This window comes from Clarias gariepinus, chromosome 4, assembly GCF_024256425.1.
Source record: "Clarias gariepinus isolate MV-2021 ecotype Netherlands chromosome 4, CGAR_prim_01v2, whole genome shotgun sequence".
NCBI lineage: Eukaryota > Metazoa > Chordata > Actinopteri > Siluriformes > Clariidae > Clarias > Clarias gariepinus.
The window spans coordinates 4,015,680-4,035,112 of record NC_071103.1 but is presented as its reverse complement, the minus strand read 5'-3'; the positions used below and the strand labels follow the sequence as shown (position 1 = coordinate 4,035,112).

Here is a 19,433-nt window from a genome sequence, read left to right as displayed (position 1 = left end):
AAGAGTCGTTGGCAACACGAAGCTCAAAGCTGGACCAGAAATCTAAAAAGAAAAAATATTCTGTGATGACAGAGTTTATCTTTGGGGGTTGTTTTCGAACACTGTTCCACTGTTTTATTTTTGAATACTGTTGCATGAAAAAAAATAAACACTTTTTATTTAAACTCATATTTACAACATATTTATCGCTTTTGTATTTTCCTGAAAGGTTCCAAATACTCATTCTCACTCACTCAATCGTCTGTACCGCATTACTCTGTATACAGGGTCGCGGGGAGCCAGGAGCCTACTTAGGGTACAAGGTGAGGAAGGGGTGCCAGTCCATCGCATGGCACACACACACACAGACTCTCATTCACACACTACAGGCAATTTGGAAATGCCAATCAGCCTAATCTGAATGTATTTGAACTGTGGGAGGAAAACAAAGCACCCGGAGGAAATCCACCAAGCATACAGAGCCGAGGGGGAGAATTGAATCTGGACCCAGGACTTGCAAGGCGACAGTACTAACTGGTGCTTGCCAAGTTCCAAATACTTGAAATGTATCTAGAAGTGCATTTGTCGCAGTGCAAAATAATATAATTTTCTTTTGAGTCTGGAAAGCTGCTTTGTGACAATGACTATTGTTAATAGTCTATACAAATAAAATTTTAATAAATTGTACATACTGTATATATATATATATATATATATATATATACATACAGTGGAGCAAAAACTATTTAATCAGTCACCAGTTGTGCAAGTTCTCAGACTTAAAAAGATAAGAGAGGCCTGTAATTTTAATCATAGGTATATCTTAACTATGAGAGAAAAATAAAGAAGAAGAAAAATCCTGAAATCACTTTTTTTTTTTTCTAATGAATTAATTGGTAAATTCCTCCACCATTGCCAAGACCAAAGAGCTGTCACAAAATTGTAGATCTGCATAAGGCTGGGAAGACTATATATGCAAAATAGGTAAGCAGCTTGATGTGAAGAAATCCACTGTGGGAGCAATTATTAGAAAATGAAAGACATACAAGACCACTGATAATCTCCCTCAATCTGGGGCTCCACACCATATCTCACCCCGTGAATGACCTGCAGAGAGCTGGGACCAAAGTAACAAAGGCTACCACAGGAACACAAATACTTAATTTTCACCATAATTTGCAAATAAATTCTTTAAAAATCCTACAATGTGATTTTCTAGATTTTTTATTTTATTTTGTCTCTCATAGTTGAGGTATACCTATGATGAAAATTACAGGCCTTTGTTATCTTTTTAAGTGGGAAAACTTGCACAATTGGTGGCTGACTATATACTTTTTTGCCCCACTGTATATCATAAGGACCTGACCCATGAAAGAAATTTCAAAGCACTTTTATAAGTCACTTGGTTGGGACCATCTGCAAAAATGCCTAGATATAAAATATAAACATTTATTTATTGATTGATCTTGTCTTGCCTTATTCACATCTAAAATATTTATTGTTTGTCTGTTTAATTGTATTAGCTTACTTGTTTATTTTTTTGTTAATATACTTTTTAACTTATTATAATTATGTATTTGCCAGAATAAATCAGAATCTGTATGTCTGTTAGTTTGTTTGCTTACAACTTAACATTTTTGATAGAAATATGAACATTTAAGGGTGCCATGGTGTGCAAGTCTGCACAGCTAAGTTTCTTTCTTTTTTTTTTTTTTTATACGTTTGTGGTTAAAGTGTTGCAGTTCCTCTATAATCCTACAGGTGTCAAAATTAGACAGGACACATTGGCAGGCAGCACAGCACTACAGCATCCTGTGTGTTAAGGATTGTAACTATATATAGTATATTTTTGATATTGTGACTTTTTTCTTCTTGCTCTTTAACTGAAGCTCGAAGAAAAAAAAAAGAAAATGATGCCTAAAGCTGCCAGCACTTTTACTTTGAAGGATGTAAAAACCCTAGCGCTTTTGATGTTTATTTCACTCAGCTGGAAATGTGACTCGGTCACATTTCGTGTATAAAACAAATGAAAATGAATCGAGGTTTTATGCAGCTGTTAGAACTCTTGCAGGCTGCACGCCATAAAAAGCCACAAAAAGCCGGCGATTACTATTGTGCGGAACGGTATCAGTGCGCATGCGCGAACCTCAATGTGCGGCGCTGCTGGGTTGTGTGCGCGCGTGCGCCCCGCCTCCCTCTGACTGAGCAGAGTTTCCTCAGGGGATGTTTCATGAAGTAGCATAAACCAACACTTTACTAAATTAATTATAATTTCTATATATACATATAATAACGAACACGACTACATGTCTCTTGTATGTTCCATGTAACCTAAAGCTAATAATGTATAACTTGATAATAATGTATAAAATCCATTAAAGTAAGTGTCTTGTTTTTGGTTAGCATAAGCATTGATGGGAAAAGAGTTTGTAGTAATGTCTGTCCATTTGTATGGCAGAACTTTTTAATACATAAAAATAAAATGTAAGGTTGAGTATCTTATGCCTTGTTTACACTAAGTTGTACATCGTTCGTCGTCAGTTAAATTTCTATTCGGTAATCCGAGAATCAATTACAGATGAGAATTCGAAAAGTAGATCGGATAAAGAGCCATTTAGTCAGAAATCAGATCCAGCGTGTTAAAATTTACTTCAGCGCTGTTATTTTAGCAGTGAAAATATAAACTAATCCCAGTAAAAATATTCAGTTTAGCTTTTCTAATTAATATCTATTGGTGTTTGTTCACATTAAGCAAGTAGCTTATTAGTAGCTAATTATAAATCTGGCACATAACTGTTTATAACATCGCTTTTACTTAACATTTTGATTTCACTTATGGCGCAAGTTAAACTTTAGGCAGATATCTAAATACTGCAGAAGTTTTAATAAAGTCTGTCCAGCCAGGTTTGCATGATGCTGTGACATAATCTGGCTGGCAGACATGCATACAGACACAAATTTATGAATTTTATGAACAACGCATGAAACGTGAAGATGTCACTGAAAGATCAAGTTCTAACCAATGTACAGACGAAACCTCTTTTATTTATAAAGTTATTGTGACATTTTCTATATGTATGTATAGGTAAGTTGTAAGCAAGGATTGGTCTTTGTCATTCCCTCAGTGTTGTCACCACCACCACCACCATGCTTTACAAGTTCATGACTGAAGCACAGTAAACTTTGCAAACAAATACCTTTGGTTCTTGCTTTAAGGAGCGAGGGGAGGTTAAACCCATTATGTAAAGTTCAGAGGTATGAACTATGCGAGTAATCTAAGTAACCTAACAGGGAAGTGCAGAACATCAAGTTTAGGGCCAACGTAGCATAAGAGAGACTACAGAAACAATCCAGGGTGTATATTTTACATCCATATTTTGCACAGAAACGCACCACAACTCTCTAAAATAAGAGCATTGTTATAACATTTTAATTGTCATGCTGCTGCCATGAACAATATCATACGCCCCCTAGTGGCCACGTCTAATAGCCAGCCATTGAGAAAGAGAGAGATAAAAAGACTTGAAGAGACAGATAGAAAAAGAGAGGGGTAGAAAGACATACAGTAAGAGAACAGAGAGTACAAACTAATTACAATTAGAAACAAATAAATTAGACAAGCACTGAGAGTAAAATATTTGAGCTATTGGGAAACACAAACTAAACTGTAGAGTAACGCCAGGCCAAGAAACACCCTGACAAAGTGAAGATTTGGCGTAGAGACTCTGCAACATAGACAGTCCTGGCTGCCTCAAGAGGAGAGACTCTAAAAAAATGAAGAGACTTTGACTATGACACTGAGCAGCACTTCCTCAGTGAATGCCCTAAATGTCACCACATTCAATAAAATCATCCCCAAATTTAACTGCCTCCCAGACCCAGACAAACTGCCCCACCTACTTTTTTCGCTGTAGCCTACAAGAGACTATGGGCACAAGGTGGGGTACATCTTGGACAGGCTGCTAATAAATTACAGGGCATACACACACACAGGCAATTTGGGAATTCCAGTTAACTTAATCTGCATGTCTTCGGACTGGGGGAGGAAACCGGAGTACCCAGAGGGAACCCACCATGCAACCCACCAACCCATCTGGTGGTGCGAGGTCACAGGGCTAACCACTAACCCACTGTGTTGCCGTTATTAATAGTAGTGGTAATAATAGTAGTATTTATTATATATATATATATATATATATATTTATTTCTGCTGTTATCTTGTGACTTGTGTCTGAGCTTTGTCGATATCAGTGTCCATATTTGTCATGCTAAAAAAGCACCCTTTGAACCTTGAGAGAGAAATAAAAGGACATCAAGAGTGAGAGAGAGAGAGAGGTGGAGCAAGAGAAAGGTTGACACAGCTAGCCAGGGAGAGGGAGGGACGGGATACAGTAAAACTGGTTTGAGAGACTTGAAGAGACCAAACGTGGATAATAGCGTGGAGTAAGAGAGGTGCAGAGGTAAAAATGCTGAAGGCAAGCTGACAGCATCTCCCTCTCTCTCTCTCTCTCTCTCTCTCTCCTGCTCTCACACACATACACAGGTAAGTCACACTGAATCATCATCTATCTGTGTGTCATGCTGTTTCAGAAGGATTACTCGAGACCCTAAAGTAACTGTCTTTATTTCCCTCTTTCATTCTCGTTCACTCATTTTATTTCGCACGTTTCTTATAGAAGTCAGATTAGATTAATGTATGTGTGTGTGTGTGTGTGTGTGTTTGTTAATGTTTTTCTTCGGTAATAAAAATGCAGTCAGACAGGTTTGGCTCTTCTGACACGTTGACATACAGGAAAACCCGGACCTGTTCTGCGCGTGCGTGCGTGCGTGCGTGCGTGTGTGTGTGCGCGTGTGTGTTTTGAGTGGCCTAATTTGTAGACAATATATAAGTTATTTCAGTAAAACACCCTAGGTAAATAAAATATTCTGACACTTAGAGGTTAGACCATTTCCACAACACACACGAATACACACACATACACACACCCTTAGTGCAGCAGTGTTGTAATTTAAGGCTTTAGTTCGAGGTGTGTCTTTTGTTGTGACCCTAAACACACTCAATAGTGTTGCTGGTATTTTATTAAAGGAACAGTTTAGCCAACTGAGACACGACAGTCGCTGAGATCTGCTTTGTTTCCTGATTTAACTTTATGCTTAATGATTCCTCCGTATAGTTGTGTAATTAATACGTCAATAAGTAAATAAACCGCACTTTCAAACTTTCACTTTGGGTTCAGCAGGTGTTAGAATTGTTTCACATTTGTTGTACGAGACCTAGAAATGCTTGAAATATAAAAATCTGTTTTTTAATGGGTGATATCTGACTCATGAGAATTATGGGATGTTGTCGTTATGCTGTTGATGTAGCTTACTGCGCTGTGACATCTATTGAATATACGAATAACGAGGTTGTATTCTCAAATCTGATTGGTCACAGGGCTGATCTTTATTTATGTTATTCAGTGTAATATGTTAATTGTTTCTATGACAACATTGTACTTGCATAGCGGATGCTTGAAGTAAAGTAAAAAAAAATGTCATAGTTTATGCAGTAATGTTTTCTTCAGATGGAGAAAGGAGTCTCCAGTGTCAGGACTTCGTAAGAGTCTTTTGCGTTGTTTGCGTAACATGACAAGCTTTTAAAAAACTTTTATATCTTCTGCATCAAGTCTACACCTTAGGTCTCAGCGTAGCCACGTAGTCCTCCTGCGTAGTCCACGTGCACCTCCCCAAAATTGTAACTATACGTCACACTAACTCTGATTTGTCCCCCTGGTAGCAATGCATTTCCAGTTTCCTGTATTTATGTTTTTATTCTATTTTATTCCATTTTTCTTCCTTTTTGCTTTTTTCCAATTTTGCCAAAAAACTTCACCAGACAGAGACAAAGAGACCCAGCACAATGGCATAGAAACCCCACGGCCAACTAGTGGTTTTCAGGTGTAATTGCAGAGCGAAACAGAGCAAAAAACAAAACAAAAAGAACTTAAAACTAGTTTCTCAGCATTTACAGGAACTATAATTGGATATAGCTCGATTGGTGTTCTTTAATATATGTAAATATTACAATATTTGTGAAAAAATTTTTACTCTAATCCACAGTTATAATCCAAGTTTTTTCATGATGTACAGCTAAATGAGGATCTGTTAGCCCGTGTGTGTGTGTATCGAGGGAAAGCACAAGACCTGATCTTTTCATCTGTGTCATTCAGCTGTGTTGTATTTGCTTAAATGCTTGATAACAGTCACAAAGCAAAAAAAACAGAAATGTAAACAGGAGTGTGTGTGTGAGAGACATAGTGTGTGAATAAACGTTGTGTGGTTTTAATACAGAATGGCGTCTACAACCAGCTCTCAGGAATACACATTGTGTGCATCAGGAGACACACTGTGTAGTGAGTTATAATTATAATAATAATAATAATAATAATAATAATAATAATATTCAGTGATGCATACTGATTTCTGTGTATCTGCATTCCTGCAGAGATCCGTGTTTACGAGCAGGAAGTGATCATCGTTCCTGTGTTGCTGTTGCTCAGTTTTGTCGTGATACTCGGGATCCTCCTTCTGTTGCGCTTTTGTCCTGAAAAGGTACACAAAGTGCGCCCTAGGAACACGTGGCAGAAAAGCCGCGGCCCCGTCAGGATCGTGAACGGGATCGACGGTAAGAGACACACAGTGGCAAAGTCACTTTTATTTATTATTTTTTATTTATTCTAAAAAACATTCCCACTTATATTTGGCAGATCCACGTCTATTTACCATGATAGACTTATAACATAATAGATCGAGATTCCAAATACCATTTTTTTGAGTTAGGTTATAAGTCGAATGCCAATTAGTACTATATGCAGTAATATAAACATAAGGGTTATGTTTATAATACTAGAGAATAAGTTGTTTTTCTGAATTTGGTTCTCGCCTTGCAGCTCCAGCGGGTCTGAATGCTTTAGAAGGAGAGAGTATACCGCTAGATCACACGCCATCCTACTCCACGTTCACGTCATCACTGCGTGCCGGTGGTGCCGCCCGTGGCATTGACAATCCCATCTTCAGCAATGCTGCCCTGCTGAACCCACGCGAGGCCCCGCGCCAGCGCCTTCCCGAGAAGTTCAAGCTCGTGACGTCGCTGCCTGCCGCATTCGCTCTGAGGTCGGACGCCAAGGTGTCGCGCTACAGAGCACGCATGGAGAACCGCAACGTGGTGCTGCATGTCCTCAATGGTGAGTGCGAGGATTTGTCCTGTGCATCATGTTCTCCGAGGTACCCTGCCTGATAGATAGATAGATAGATAGATAGATAGATAGATAGATAGATAGATAGATAGATATCTAGCATCTCAGTATGCACAACATTTGGTCCCCCTCTTTGTCTCTCTTTACCTGTCTGTCAGACTCAGCAAGTGAGACGGAGTGTCAGACCTTCCTTGGCTTTGCGTCTTTCCTGTCTCAGTTGGGTCCTCACCCGTTCCTGCCCGAGCTGATTGGCGTTGTTTCCCTTCGAGCACCACTCATCATGGTCATGGAGGAACTCGAGAACCAGGACCTGCTCAGCTATCTGTGGAAGTGCAGACAGGTGAGAAACTGTACTATACACTCAAACACAGAGACAGACAGGTGAAAAAAAGTATTATACACTCACAGAGAGACAGACAGGCTATGGACCTTATTATACACTCACACAGAGAGACAGACAGGCAAGGGACCGTATTATACACTCTTACAGAGAGAGACAGACAGGTGAGAAAATGTATTATACACACACAGAGAGACAGAGAGACAGACAGGCAAGGGACCATATTATACACCCGCACAGAGAGAGACAGACAGGTGGAAAAGTATTATACACTCAAACAGAGAGACAGACAGGCAAGGGACCGTATTATACACTCACACAGAGAGAGAGACAGGCAAGGGACCATATCATACACCCGCACAGAGAGAGACAGACAGGTGGAAAAGTATTATACACTCAAACAGAGAGACAGACAGGCAAGGGACCGTATTATACAATCTTACAGAGAGAGACAGACAGGTGGAAAAGTATTATACACTCACAGAGAGACAGACAGGCAAGAGACCGTATTATACATGTACACAGAGAGACAGACAGGTGAGGATTCATATTATACACTCTCACAGAGAGAGACAGACAGGTAAGAAAATGTATTATACACGCACAGAGAGACAGACAGGCAAGGGACCGTATTATACACTCACACAGAGAGACAGACAGGCAAGGGACTGTATTATACACTCGCACAGAGAGAGACAGACAGGTGGAAAAGTATTATACACTCACAGAGAGACAGACAGGTGAGAAAATGTATTATACACGCACAGAGAGACAGACAGGCAAGGGACCATATTATACACTCTCACAGAGAGACACAGTCACACAGAGAGATGGACAAGTGGGGAAGAGTAGTTTATGCCACAAACTGCCACAAATATATTATTATTATTATTATTGCCAGGCAGGACCTGACTCCGGTGTGATAACTGAAAGGCAGATCTTCACTATGGCCTCTCAGGTGGCCTCCGCTTTGGTGAGACATTTTTCATGTTCCTGTTCAGGGCATCATCCCAATGTACTTCACATTTCCTCACCTGAGAATAGGTACCAGGCTATTAGTTGATGAGCTAAGCTGTTGGCTAGCTACTATAAAATTACCTATATCATATAGCAAATGTCTTTTCTATCATCTAGACTGTTAGTTCTGTGTTCAAACTTTTAACAGGTAGCTGACTAACAGTTGCTCGACTTCTCCTCCCAAACAGGACTTTCTGCACTCCAAAGAGCTGATTCACGGGAAAATCAAAGCCCACAGTGTATTAATTACACAAATGTTCACAGCTAAACTGTGGGGTCTCGACGATGTATACACAAGAAACACGTATGGCGTGAGTTACAAAAGCGATCTCGGACAAAAAAAATGGCAGGCGCCGGAAGTGCTGGCTAACAGAGGGGCGAACCAAAAGAGTGACGTGTATGTTATTTTCATTCATTTCATTTTTATCTTTGTAATAAAGTTTTTTAAAGATTAATACATATGTATAATAACGAGCAGTAACATGGGCAGCTCTAAAATAAAAAAACTTAAGAATACAGACGTTTTTTTCTGTTTTCATTGTTGAAGGTGGTCATTCGGCCTGCTGTTGTATGAAATGGTGACTCTCGGTGAGTGGCGATTCCTCATTGTTCGCTCGGTTCTATTTTTTTCCCAGTCTCTTGGTCTCCGGTTTTATGTCTGATGTGTTGTTCTCCGGCAGGTGAGGTTCCGTTTGCAGAGGTTCAAGTTAATGAGCTGCTGCAGTTTCTCCAGAGAGGAAAATCACTGAAGAAACCACACGGGTGTTCCAACTCACTGTACGTTACACACTCACAGTCTCTTCTTCTGTCAAGGTGGTGTGAGGTTAGAGAAGGGTGTGGAGAATGGGGTTTAGGGTCGATTGGAGCAGCATGGTGTTAGACTGCTGGGGGGAAGAAGCTATTCCACCGACTATGGTTCCTGATGCTGCAGGACCTTTTCCCCGACGTGAAGGGGTGAACACTTCAGGGAATTAGTAAGAGGAGTCTGCCACAATAGTGATGGTCTTTTAGATGAACTATGAGAGAAATATCTCTAACCGGAGGAGGGGAAGTGATGAGCTTCTCCACTGTCCCCAAAACTTTTTGGAGTGCTCTGTATTTGGAGGCATGGCATTACCCATACCAGAAGGTAATGCAGCTAAACAGGACATTCTTCTGGGAATCAAGTAAAAGATTGCAAGTATGGGTGTGAGATAGTGCAACTTTTTCAGCCACTGAAGATAGTGCAGGTGCGAGTGGTCTAGGAAAGGACCATTGCGATGTGAATACCAAAGAGCATTTGACTCACTCCACCATGGCACCATTGATGGTGCATGGAGAATGCACCTTCCCAACATTGTCTTCCCAACATTGAGATAAAGATAAAGCTGTCTGTGCACTATTCTGCCCACCATTGGACCTTCTGTCAACATTGATGCGGATGAGCCCCACCACAATGGCGTTGTCTGGCTGACACTTTAAGAACTCTAACTGGTACATTATGGGGGCCCATAGATTTATGTGGGTTGACCCTGAGGACTATTACTTTACAATGGAAAAGGACAGGTCATCTGTTGAAGAATGGATGGTTTCCCTCTAGTGTTCTGGACCTCAAACCTGGCATAGAAGGGGTTAAGTGCGATTGAGTGCACAGTGTTGCACATACAGTACGAATGAAAAGTTTGGGCACAAGTTTGGATATATTTTCTATATTTCAGAACAATATTGAAGATTGGAATTAGGTAATTACAACAAGTGATTAAAGTAACAATAACAACAGTCAGTCTTTATTTTCAGACACTATAGTCAGCCCTCCTGGAACAGTTCTTGCAAGAACAGTATTGTCAAATGTATTTGCAAAACCCATCAAGCACCATGATGAAACTGGCTCTCATGAAGACCTTCTCAGGAAAGCAAGACCAAAACATACCTATGCTGCAGAGGAGAAGTTCATTAAGAGTCACCCGCTTCAGAAATCACTAATTAACAACCAGCACCTCAGATTAGAGCCGTTATGAAGCCTTTATACAGCAGAAGTAGCAGATATACATCTCAATATCAATTGTTCGAAAGAGATTATTTACAGTGTACAACTGGGGCCTTTAAATCCAGTCCTGGAGGGCCAGTGACCAGAACACTTCGTAATTTACCAACACCTAAACACACTCACTGAACCTAGTAATTAACATATTAGTTAAATTAAGTGTGTTCGAGAAGAAGAATCACCAAACTGCGTTGAACTGGATTTGAAGACCCCTGGCGTAAAAAGAAATAAAAATCAGGAAAGATGATGGAATTAGAAAAAGTGTGTCTAAACTTTCGACTAGTAGTGTATGTGACAGGAGTCTGTAGTTTGTGATGGTCTGGATGCCCTTCCACACGCACTGTGTCTTTCAAACAGGAGAAATTATCATTGATTTTCCATGCATGTAACTTTGCCAGCCTGATGGCACAGGTTGCATCTCGCCACTTTGACCACTTCATCTCTTGCTCTGAAAATCAACCACCTAGATTCTCAGTAGTTTGTGAACCTCTGATGTAAACCATGGCTTTTCGTTGGCACATTAGGTGGCAGTTTTCATGACAGTGACATCAGTGCAGCTTTTGATCTATTCAGTCCTTCAGGCAGCATACTCTTTAAGCTTACTTGTACTTTCATCTCTTCTCACACAGACTCACAATCCTATCTCTCTCTTTTGCTCATCCCTTAGGTAAAATCCCATGTTAGTGTTTATATAGTGTTTATACCAGTATTTAAAAAAAAATACTTTTTGCTTTTTTTACTAGTTACACCATCATCAAAAGCTGCTGCCACTGGAAGGAACAAGACCGCCTCTCGTTAACTGAGCTCAGACAGAAACTCCAATCAGGAGAGAAGAGCGCCAACGACAAAACAGTCCTCCGGGCAACTCAGCCAATCAGCATCGAGCACTACCTTCAGGAGGCAGGATATGGAGATGTCAACAACTACACCGTGCTCTGAAAATGTCAAAGTACTTTGGGATTTGAGGGAACCTTACAGCCAAAAAGGACACATTTGAGGTTCGGACTGTTGTTTGCTTCTTCAGTCCAGAATGATGATCGAAACCTGCACAACTGAACAATGGTACAACCCAGGTTTTGAATTGTTAACTCCTTCCACATAACGCAAAAAGAGGCATGATCCAACTGACGCCCCAAAAAGATTGTAAAACCCAGACTATCCCCTAAACCCCATCTCAACCATATCTTACCCCCACCCCGCAATGTGTCATGGGACATGGGTAAAACCTCAGTGAATATTATTGCACTATAGTGTAGCAGATTATATAGACAGTTTTACACCGTTCTATACTTACATATTTAAATAAATTTCAATATACAGTGTTTCACATATTTTTTAAACTAATCTTAAGATTATTTACTAGATTTAAATGTTACATTTTAAATGTTTGGTGTCAGTTTCATTTATTCCAGCTTTAGCAAATCTAACACCTGATCCAGCCTATAGTTTCTACACTGAACAATACAGTTTTTCTAAATGGTTCATGGTGTACTGTATGTCATCAGCTTTTGTCTTACTCCAATAAGACAAAATAAAAGAAGACCAATCATATAGTGATTATGTCGTTTTCCTTATTTCTTAAAGAACGTGTGCATTTACACATTCTGCTTTTTCCTCTACTTCATCACGTCCTATAAATAGCTTCAGGTCGATAGGACATTTAAAACAAACTCGACATTCTAGTTTAGCGACATTTACCCCATCCAATACACACCAACACACACACACACAAGGACTAGGTACACACTTTATTGAAATAATGAGTGACGTTAAAGTTTTGAAGTTGACTTGTCAGGTTGTGGGCCGAGCCATTTCTCTCCTAAAAGACAAAATGCAACACAATCAATTAGATTTGCAGATGGTACCTAAATAATGTATCTGAATATAAACGCAAATCAGATTTACCGATGCAGTAAGCCATAAGCTCGAACCTGTCCGATCCAAAAAACACCTCGGGTTTTCCGTCGACATGACAAATTATGAAAGGAAACCCAAACGCCTGTGGAAAAACAGAAAAAAAGTTTGATGCTTGTAAAATGTGATCGATAAGAAGGGAATGTTTTTGACACCCACCTCGTAATCAAGTGCTTCCTGAGTAGCTTGTTTCAACTTGTCTTTTATTGGCTGAGACTTGGCCAGGTCTAGCAGTTCTTCCACTTCCCTGGAGGACAAGCCAGCCTTTAGTCCTGCCTGGGCGACATTGAAGAACATATTTTTACTCATACCTGTGTTTGAAATTTAAAAAATTTATTTATAACAAAACTTCTCCTTTTTGATATGTACGTCCCGAACTGTGAGGATTACCTCCGTGAGAGACGCCCGCTCACAGATATCCTGATCCGTGCTCCAGATTCGCTTCCATAACTCTCTAGAAACTTTCTCCACCAGACGATCACTGCCTTTTTCTTTTTCTGCTACGGCTGTAATAAAGCGCATTGCGGCCAGAGAACCTGGGAGAGAGAGAGAAAACATTTTTGTAAGATCTGCAGCACAACACAATTTTACACAGCAGACAAGAAACCTACAAGTGAGCCACCAATGATGGATTCACAATTTTATTTTTTACAAAATAAATGTTGATGGAACTTAAGAGCACTTAGGATACAATGTTATTACTAGATTTTGATAAACAACACATTTGCTGCATTAACGTCCCAACATTTGTCCAAGCCGTAAATACACAAAGCCGCACAAATGTTCAATGTAGTAATCATGAATTATTAAAATAAAAAAATACCTTTCTTAAACATGACCTCAGCAAAATCGGACGGCTGGCGTAGAGGCACGTTCATATAAGGCGCCAGTCGGGTCAGGTCCTTCGCCAGATACTGACCTTTATTCTGCACCATCGCAGGCGGCCTGTTGCCTAAACAGACACACACACGCACACACATTGGAGTCTTTACTTAGTTTATGATTGACATATATGATTTCTTTTAGAAAGTGGTTATGAGAAGCAGGCATTAAAATAAGTAGTATGCATGAGTTTCGGATCAACGTACAGTTCATTATTCTGTACAAGCTAATAAAATAACAGAAGCACAGGGTTGAATGATGAACTTGTGCAAGTTGTCTACTTCTGCTGAATTGTTTGCTGTATTTTTTTCTTCACAACCCGAGAAGTCGCTTTTAATTATTATTTATTGACCACCTGCTGCTGAGGGACGATAGAGGTAATTCTTCTGCTGACATGCTTCTACTATTCAACACAGGATTTAGGATTCTTATAAATCCATTGTGTAAACCAGTTGTACTACCCCTATAAGTAATAGATTGCTTTTTTTAAAAGGCACTTTAACTAATATGGCAATCAGACAGCAAAATTAAAATTATTACTTACCTGACCCCTGCATGACCCCGCCCAAAAACGCAGGACGCAATTTGAGCTCGATGTTCCAGACATTTCTGTACCGACACAGCACCTGAACACAGCGAAAGTTAGCCAGATTAAAGTAGAAAAGTTGGATTTCTTTGTACCTATTCTAGGATTTACGTGAATTAATACAAATGTGGACATGCACACTTTTATAACTTTGCACATCTATATTAATAAAAGGTTTTGTCTGTACATTGGTCAGAACTCGCTCTTTCAATGATATTTTTGCACGTCATACATTGGAGGACCCAAAACCAGTCTTAGGAAAATTTCTGTCTGTATGTCTGTCCAGTCAGATTTTGCCACAGCATCACGCAAAACCGGCTGGACAGAATTTAATGAAACTTGGCCAGTCCCCAGGTATGTGTCTGAGGTTAAACCTGTTGCATAAATAAAATCAAAATATTGAGTAAAAGTGAACTTATGAGCAGTTATGTGTCAGATTATAAACCACAAGTTTTGACAGCGTACTGCGAACGTGTAAATCGACCACTTGACAGAATTTAAAGAAACTTCTGCAGTACTTACGAGATCTGCCTTATGTTTAACTTGCATCATAAGTGAAATTAAATGTTGAGTAAAAGCGGTGAACAGTTATGTGTACTGGACTTAATAATCTACTTTACAATGCACCAATAGATATTAATTAGAAATGCTAATCTGAGTATTTTTACTGGGATAAGTGTATATTTTCACTTTGGCTGAAATAACAGCGCTGAAGTGGTATAAGTGAATTTTAATGCGCTGGAGTCGTTTTAAGACAAAACTTTATCTTCATCCGATCTACTTTTTCGCTCTCCGATTACAGAACAGGGAGCGTATTTGGCTGAAGAGGTAAGAAGATACTTAAATGGCGTAAGATACTCAAGCTTAATTTTTATAAATTATTATTTCTTTGTATTAATAAGTTAGACAGAAAGTTCTGCCGTACAGAAACACACACGTGGACTTTAACCCGAAATAATATTACTGATTACAATATAGCTCATTAGATTAGTTTTAACCTTTTTAAAATAACACTGGAACTCTTCTCCGGTACTAACACTAGTCTTAAGTCAAACTGAGGTTCAGCATTGATGTCCCCATTTACAACCTTGTACATGACCTGTTTCAGACTTTTAAATCACTTTTCATTCATATTAAATACTTTTTAAACGGTTTGATCTTACAACTGTTTCTGCATGCATCTTTTTTCCCCATCATTAGGTTAAAAGAAATTTGCCCCCAAGACGATACGGGGAAAGGGGCGGGGCTTCCAGCAAGTGTGCGTTTGTGTGCGCGCGCGCATCTGTGCAGGAGAATCCACTGTGGACTTTAAGACTTTACCTCAAACGCCAGCCAGGAATAAGGCGAAACCACGTCGTAAAACAGTTCAATCACCTTCCTAGAGCCGGACATCTGCGGATAAAATGTTTACTGGTTTAAAGAACCACCGTACAGCTCGACTTTATCATTAATGCACTTTGTTTATTAGTTACGTACCTCGCGTGGTCAATAAGAGGACACCTGAGGCGCGCGCGCGTGTAACGTCTGGCTCCTCGTTTTGCAGATTCGACCTTTAAACACTTTTTTTAAATGATTCAGATCATTCGACTCTCTGCGATTCACTCGACTCGTTTTGCTTCAAAGCCTGAAGCAGAACGGCGGTCACGTGACCTCACCAACCGTAAAACGTCTGAGGCAAATTCAAGCACAGGAAAAAAGAGCTTTTTTTTTTTTAATTATTAAAATTGTTGGTGCCCTTCCGTTAAAGGAAAAAAAATGGTCACTAAAATAACTGACAAAAGTAATGATAAATTCAAATCTACTAAAATATTAGCTACTGAAAATTAGATATTGCTTTTAAATTTTGATTTACCAGAAGCATATTAAAAAGCTGGCCTGAGCAAAAATTATGGTACCCTTCAGAAAAGATTGAAAATACTTTGACCATAGGGACACGTTAAACTTAAAGTGTGTCCTGTAATTAGCATCACAGGTGGTGTCTTCACGCTTGTACATTAGTCAGTCTGTCCATTTAAAGGGTGAAAGATAGTCTCTGTACCACACTGAACATGAACCAGAGAAATCTGAGAAGACCATTGTCTCAGGATTAAAAAGAAAATTGGAGATAAACATGTTAACGGCAATAAGATCACCTCCAAGCAGCTTGATGTTCCTGTGACCGCAGTTACACATATTATACAGTTTAACTACCACAGGACTGTAGTCAACCTACCTGGACTAATTGAAAAGACGGATAACACAAACAAAGAGCTTTAATGTAATCAGTGACATTATTGTAATCAAAGAGCCGAGAACAACTAGCCAAGAGATTAGAGGTAAACTCGGGTTAGGGTTAACCCTAACCCAAGGTCAAGGTATATCAGTGTTTGATTGAGTTTGGACTCAGGACGGACAAGGCATTCTGGAGCGAAATGTGCTGCCCAGTGTCAAAAAAGTTTGGTCTTAGTCGTGGGTCATGGGGCCTCCAACAAAATGAGGACCGAAAACACATAGCTAGAAACACCCAAGAATTAACAACTCAAACGTTAGATATTAAACAAAAACACGACCAAAACCTTAGTTTCTGCTTTAATTTCGAGATAACTGATGAAATATGTAGGCTATTATAAAAATGGTGACATATAGGTCTAATAAAACGGAACGTCAACAGCGACGCCTGGTGGGACACACGGGTTTACATAAACCGGTTCAGACAACTTGTACACAAATACCTCGGAGAGAGATGCTGCCTCACAGATATCCTGATCCCTGCTCCAGATTCTATTCCACAGTTCTCTAGAAACCTTCTCCACTATGTGATCGCTACCTTTGTCTTTCTCCGCTACAGCCGTTATGAAACGCATCGCAGCGAGAGTGCCTGTGGGAGAAAGCCATAAGAAAGAGAGATGATGACGATGATTACGAGATGCTAGATAGCTTACTATCTAACTTTCCTGCCGTTAAAATTATCTATTATCTATTATTGAACAATGTGCCATACATTCTACCCATTTCTATTCATATTTATCACAAGGGGACATCAACGTTAAATTTAAGATATAGCAGCAATAAACAGTGCAAACACCTTTCGAAAACATAACATCAAACGGGTCAGCCGGGGAACGCAGAGGGACGTTCACAAAAGACGCCAGACGCTCGATATCCTTCATCATGTACAGAGCTTTATTTGGCACCATCGCAGGAGGCCTGTTACCTGCAAACGCAAACACACTCAGGGGTTTTACATGTCTTCATAGGGGTGTATTGCAAGCAAGACTTCTGATATAAAAGTTGTAGGCTTGCTTTCTAATCTTTGTACGATGTTGATATACATAGCTAAACTATCTTAACGTAAACTGTCAAGATGGCGGGCGGTCAGTACCACTGATTGCAATTATGGCTAGAAAATTATATATTTTATTAGAAGAACTCTATAGTTAGTGAAGACCGGAGTACTTCCAGAAAAAGAGCTCTTACGATTGTGATAATAAAAAAAAAAGCGTCTAAAGCATACCTGACGCCTGCATGACGCCGCCCAGAAAGGCGGGGCGTAGTTTGAGCTCCATGTTCCACACATTTCTGTAGCGACATAGCACCTGAACAAAGAGGAAATAAAAGAAAGAAAAATAAGAACATATCAGTAAACAAATATTTAAAGGACATCTTATATGATGATCTAAAACACGCATCACTAAATGGTGGTCCACGGTTCAGATCCGAACCCTTCTGCTTTTCAGATAAATAAAAATGATCAACATACCGGGAATCTAGCGCGTTTTATCCTCAAGGTGGGCATAGCTGTACACATTTCACTAAACAGAGCCAATCAATGTGGTAGTTTACCATGTATACACAGATTGTGCAAAAGAAACAGGATGACAAACTTAAAGAAAACTGAACCTTTAAAGATGAATAGACAGATTAATCTAAGTTTTATCTTCCTGTGGGAAGTCTGAATCCAGTTTGTCTCATATGTTCCCGAAAATAAAAAGCAGTAATGTGAAGCGGCACTATGAGTAAACATACTGTATCTGCAGCAGCCTGAGAACTGACAGTGCAGTATGACAGAGCAACCAGTCATTTCACATTCATTTACAGTACAGCAGCGTGCAAATGAAGAGTCACTAAAGATTGATTAAAAATGGTTTGTATTCCATACAAATACCAGAAAATATATAAGGCCATCAAACCATCCATATGTTTAACAGTTAATGCAAACTGACCTCATCTCTCATCTTCTATACCGCTTCATCCCGTACACCGGGTCACAGGGGGCCTGGAACTTATCTCAGGAGACGAGAGGGCACGAGGCAGGGCACACCCTGGACAGGGTGCCAATCCATCACAGAGCATGCCACACACATAAAACAGGCAATCTGGGAACACCAATGAGCCTAATCTGCCTGGGAGGAAACCCATTATGCGAACTCCATTCTGGAGGTGCAAGGCTACAGTGCTAACCACTACGCTACTGTGCCACCCCTGAAAATTTACAATAAATAGTATTGAAATGTTATGGAATTTTTTAATAGACTTACAATAACTGCATATAAATATACTGTATAGAAATCTTAATCCTAAAACAAACATGAACTTCGGACCTCGGATCAAAGAGAATTTTATTGATCAGCCCTTCTTACATGTTACTTCTGTACCTCGTTCTAAAACATCAGGCATTGGTGGCTCAGTGGTAGGTTTCTCGCCTGCCATGAGGAAGACCCAGGTTTGACTCCCACCAAATCCCAAACCCCAGACACTGGATGCAGTGCCGGTCCCACGCCCAGATTAAATAGGAGGGTTGCGTCAGGAAGGTCATCCGGCCTAAAACCTGAGCCAAGTTGTTGTAGGGATCGGATGGTCCGCCGTGGCGATCCCTTAGCTGGCAGTAGCACTCACTAGTACTAGAAAATAGGACATTATGTTGTGCATCTTCGACTATCTTTATAATGACACATAACCCTTTACTGAGTAGGTGTGGTTTAATAAGGTACTTACATAATCATGGATTTTATATTCATGAATAAGTTTATAAACTTTATGAAGTTTATGAACGTCACTTAAAAATTTATAAACTATATAAATTGTATGTAGCAGGTCAGCTATAAGGAAAAAAAAAAAAAAAAAAACATTTAAAGAACTTTTGCAAACAGGATTTTTCGGAGCTCTTGAACACACCCCTCAACCCTAACTCTCGCAGCAGAATAAAAGGATGACTGACCTCGAACCCGAGCCAGGAATACGGCGAAACCACGTCGTAAAAGAGCTCAATCACTTTCCTTGACATCTGCAAATAAATTATGTGTTGAATAACCTCTGAATTGCATTATTTATCTGATGTATATATAAATAAACTGTCTCTATAGATGCCTTTACCTTGTGTACTCGTCTTCCACGAGCGCGGAACTGTGTCACGGTTCAACTCTTAATGGGTTCTATAGTTTGCTAAAAAAAAAAGTATTTAAAAATAATAGTAGA

The 19,433-nt window shown here is 39.7% G+C and overlaps 3 protein-coding genes across 3 annotated transcripts; 1 reads left to right on the top strand and 2 right to left on the bottom strand.

Annotated features, from left to right (window-relative positions):
• The first annotated feature begins 4,395 nt into the window (after positions 1 to 4,395).
• styk1b (serine/threonine/tyrosine kinase 1b) lies at positions 4,396 to 12,154 on the top strand. The gene is made up of 10 exons (XM_053494950.1): positions 4,396 to 4,522; positions 6,313 to 6,374; positions 6,467 to 6,646; positions 6,912 to 7,205; positions 7,376 to 7,557; positions 8,459 to 8,530; positions 8,763 to 8,971; positions 9,122 to 9,162; positions 9,255 to 9,351; positions 11,341 to 12,154. The coding sequence occupies exons 2-10, from the start codon at positions 6,314 to 6,316 to the stop codon at positions 11,534 to 11,536; spliced, it is 1,332 nt and encodes a 443-aa protein (XP_053350925.1). The 5' UTR covers positions 4,396 to 4,522; position 6,313; the 3' UTR covers positions 11,537 to 12,154.
• Positions 12,155 to 12,330: 176 nt separating this feature from the next.
• Positions 12,331 to 15,620, bottom strand: LOC128520899 (glutathione S-transferase kappa 1-like). The gene is made up of 8 exons (XM_053495338.1): positions 15,456 to 15,620; positions 15,300 to 15,371; positions 13,938 to 14,019; positions 13,335 to 13,463; positions 12,902 to 13,047; positions 12,671 to 12,787; positions 12,503 to 12,596; positions 12,331 to 12,416 (listed from the first exon to the last, which is right to left on the bottom strand). The coding sequence occupies exons 2-8, from the start codon at positions 15,369 to 15,371 to the stop codon at positions 12,367 to 12,369; spliced, it is 690 nt and encodes a 229-aa protein (XP_053351313.1). The 5' UTR covers positions 15,456 to 15,620; the 3' UTR covers positions 12,331 to 12,366.
• Positions 15,621 to 15,835: 215 nt separating this feature from the next.
• On the bottom strand, positions 15,836 to 19,367 carry LOC128519994 (glutathione S-transferase kappa 1-like; the record flags this gene model as incomplete). The annotated part of the gene is made up of 5 exons (XM_053494009.1): positions 15,836 to 16,836; positions 17,044 to 17,172; positions 17,473 to 17,554; positions 19,177 to 19,242; positions 19,332 to 19,367. Coding segments are annotated over 5 exons (543 nt in total), but the record flags the coding sequence as incomplete, so codon positions are not given.
• Positions 19,368 to 19,433: the final 66 nt, after the last annotated feature.

Excerpts from the sequence above, each read along its gene's own strand:
- styk1b (XM_053494950.1), top strand. The coding sequence starts at position 6,314 with ATGGCGTCTACAACCAGCTCTCAGGAATACACATTGTGTGCATCAGGA. Across the intron at positions 7,206-7,375 it reads GGTGCTGCATGTCCTCAATG|ACTCAGCAAGTGAGACGGAG; the intron begins GTGAGTGCGAGG and ends CCTGTCTGTCAG. Across the intron at positions 7,558-8,458 it reads ATCTGTGGAAGTGCAGACAG|GCAGGACCTGACTCCGGTGT; the intron begins GTGAGAAACTGT and ends TATTATTGCCAG.
- LOC128520899 (XM_053495338.1), bottom strand. The coding sequence starts at position 15,371 with ATGTCCGGCTCTAGGAAGGTGATTGAACTGTTTTACGACGTGGTTTCG. Across the intron at positions 12,788-12,901 it reads AGCGGGCGTCTCTCACGGAG|GCAGGACTAAAGGCTGGCTT; the intron begins GTAATCCTCACA and ends AATGTCGCCCAG. Across the intron at positions 12,597-12,670 it reads AGGAAGCACTTGATTACGAG|GCGTTTGGGTTTCCTTTCAT; the intron begins GTGGGTGTCAAA and ends GTTTTTCCACAG.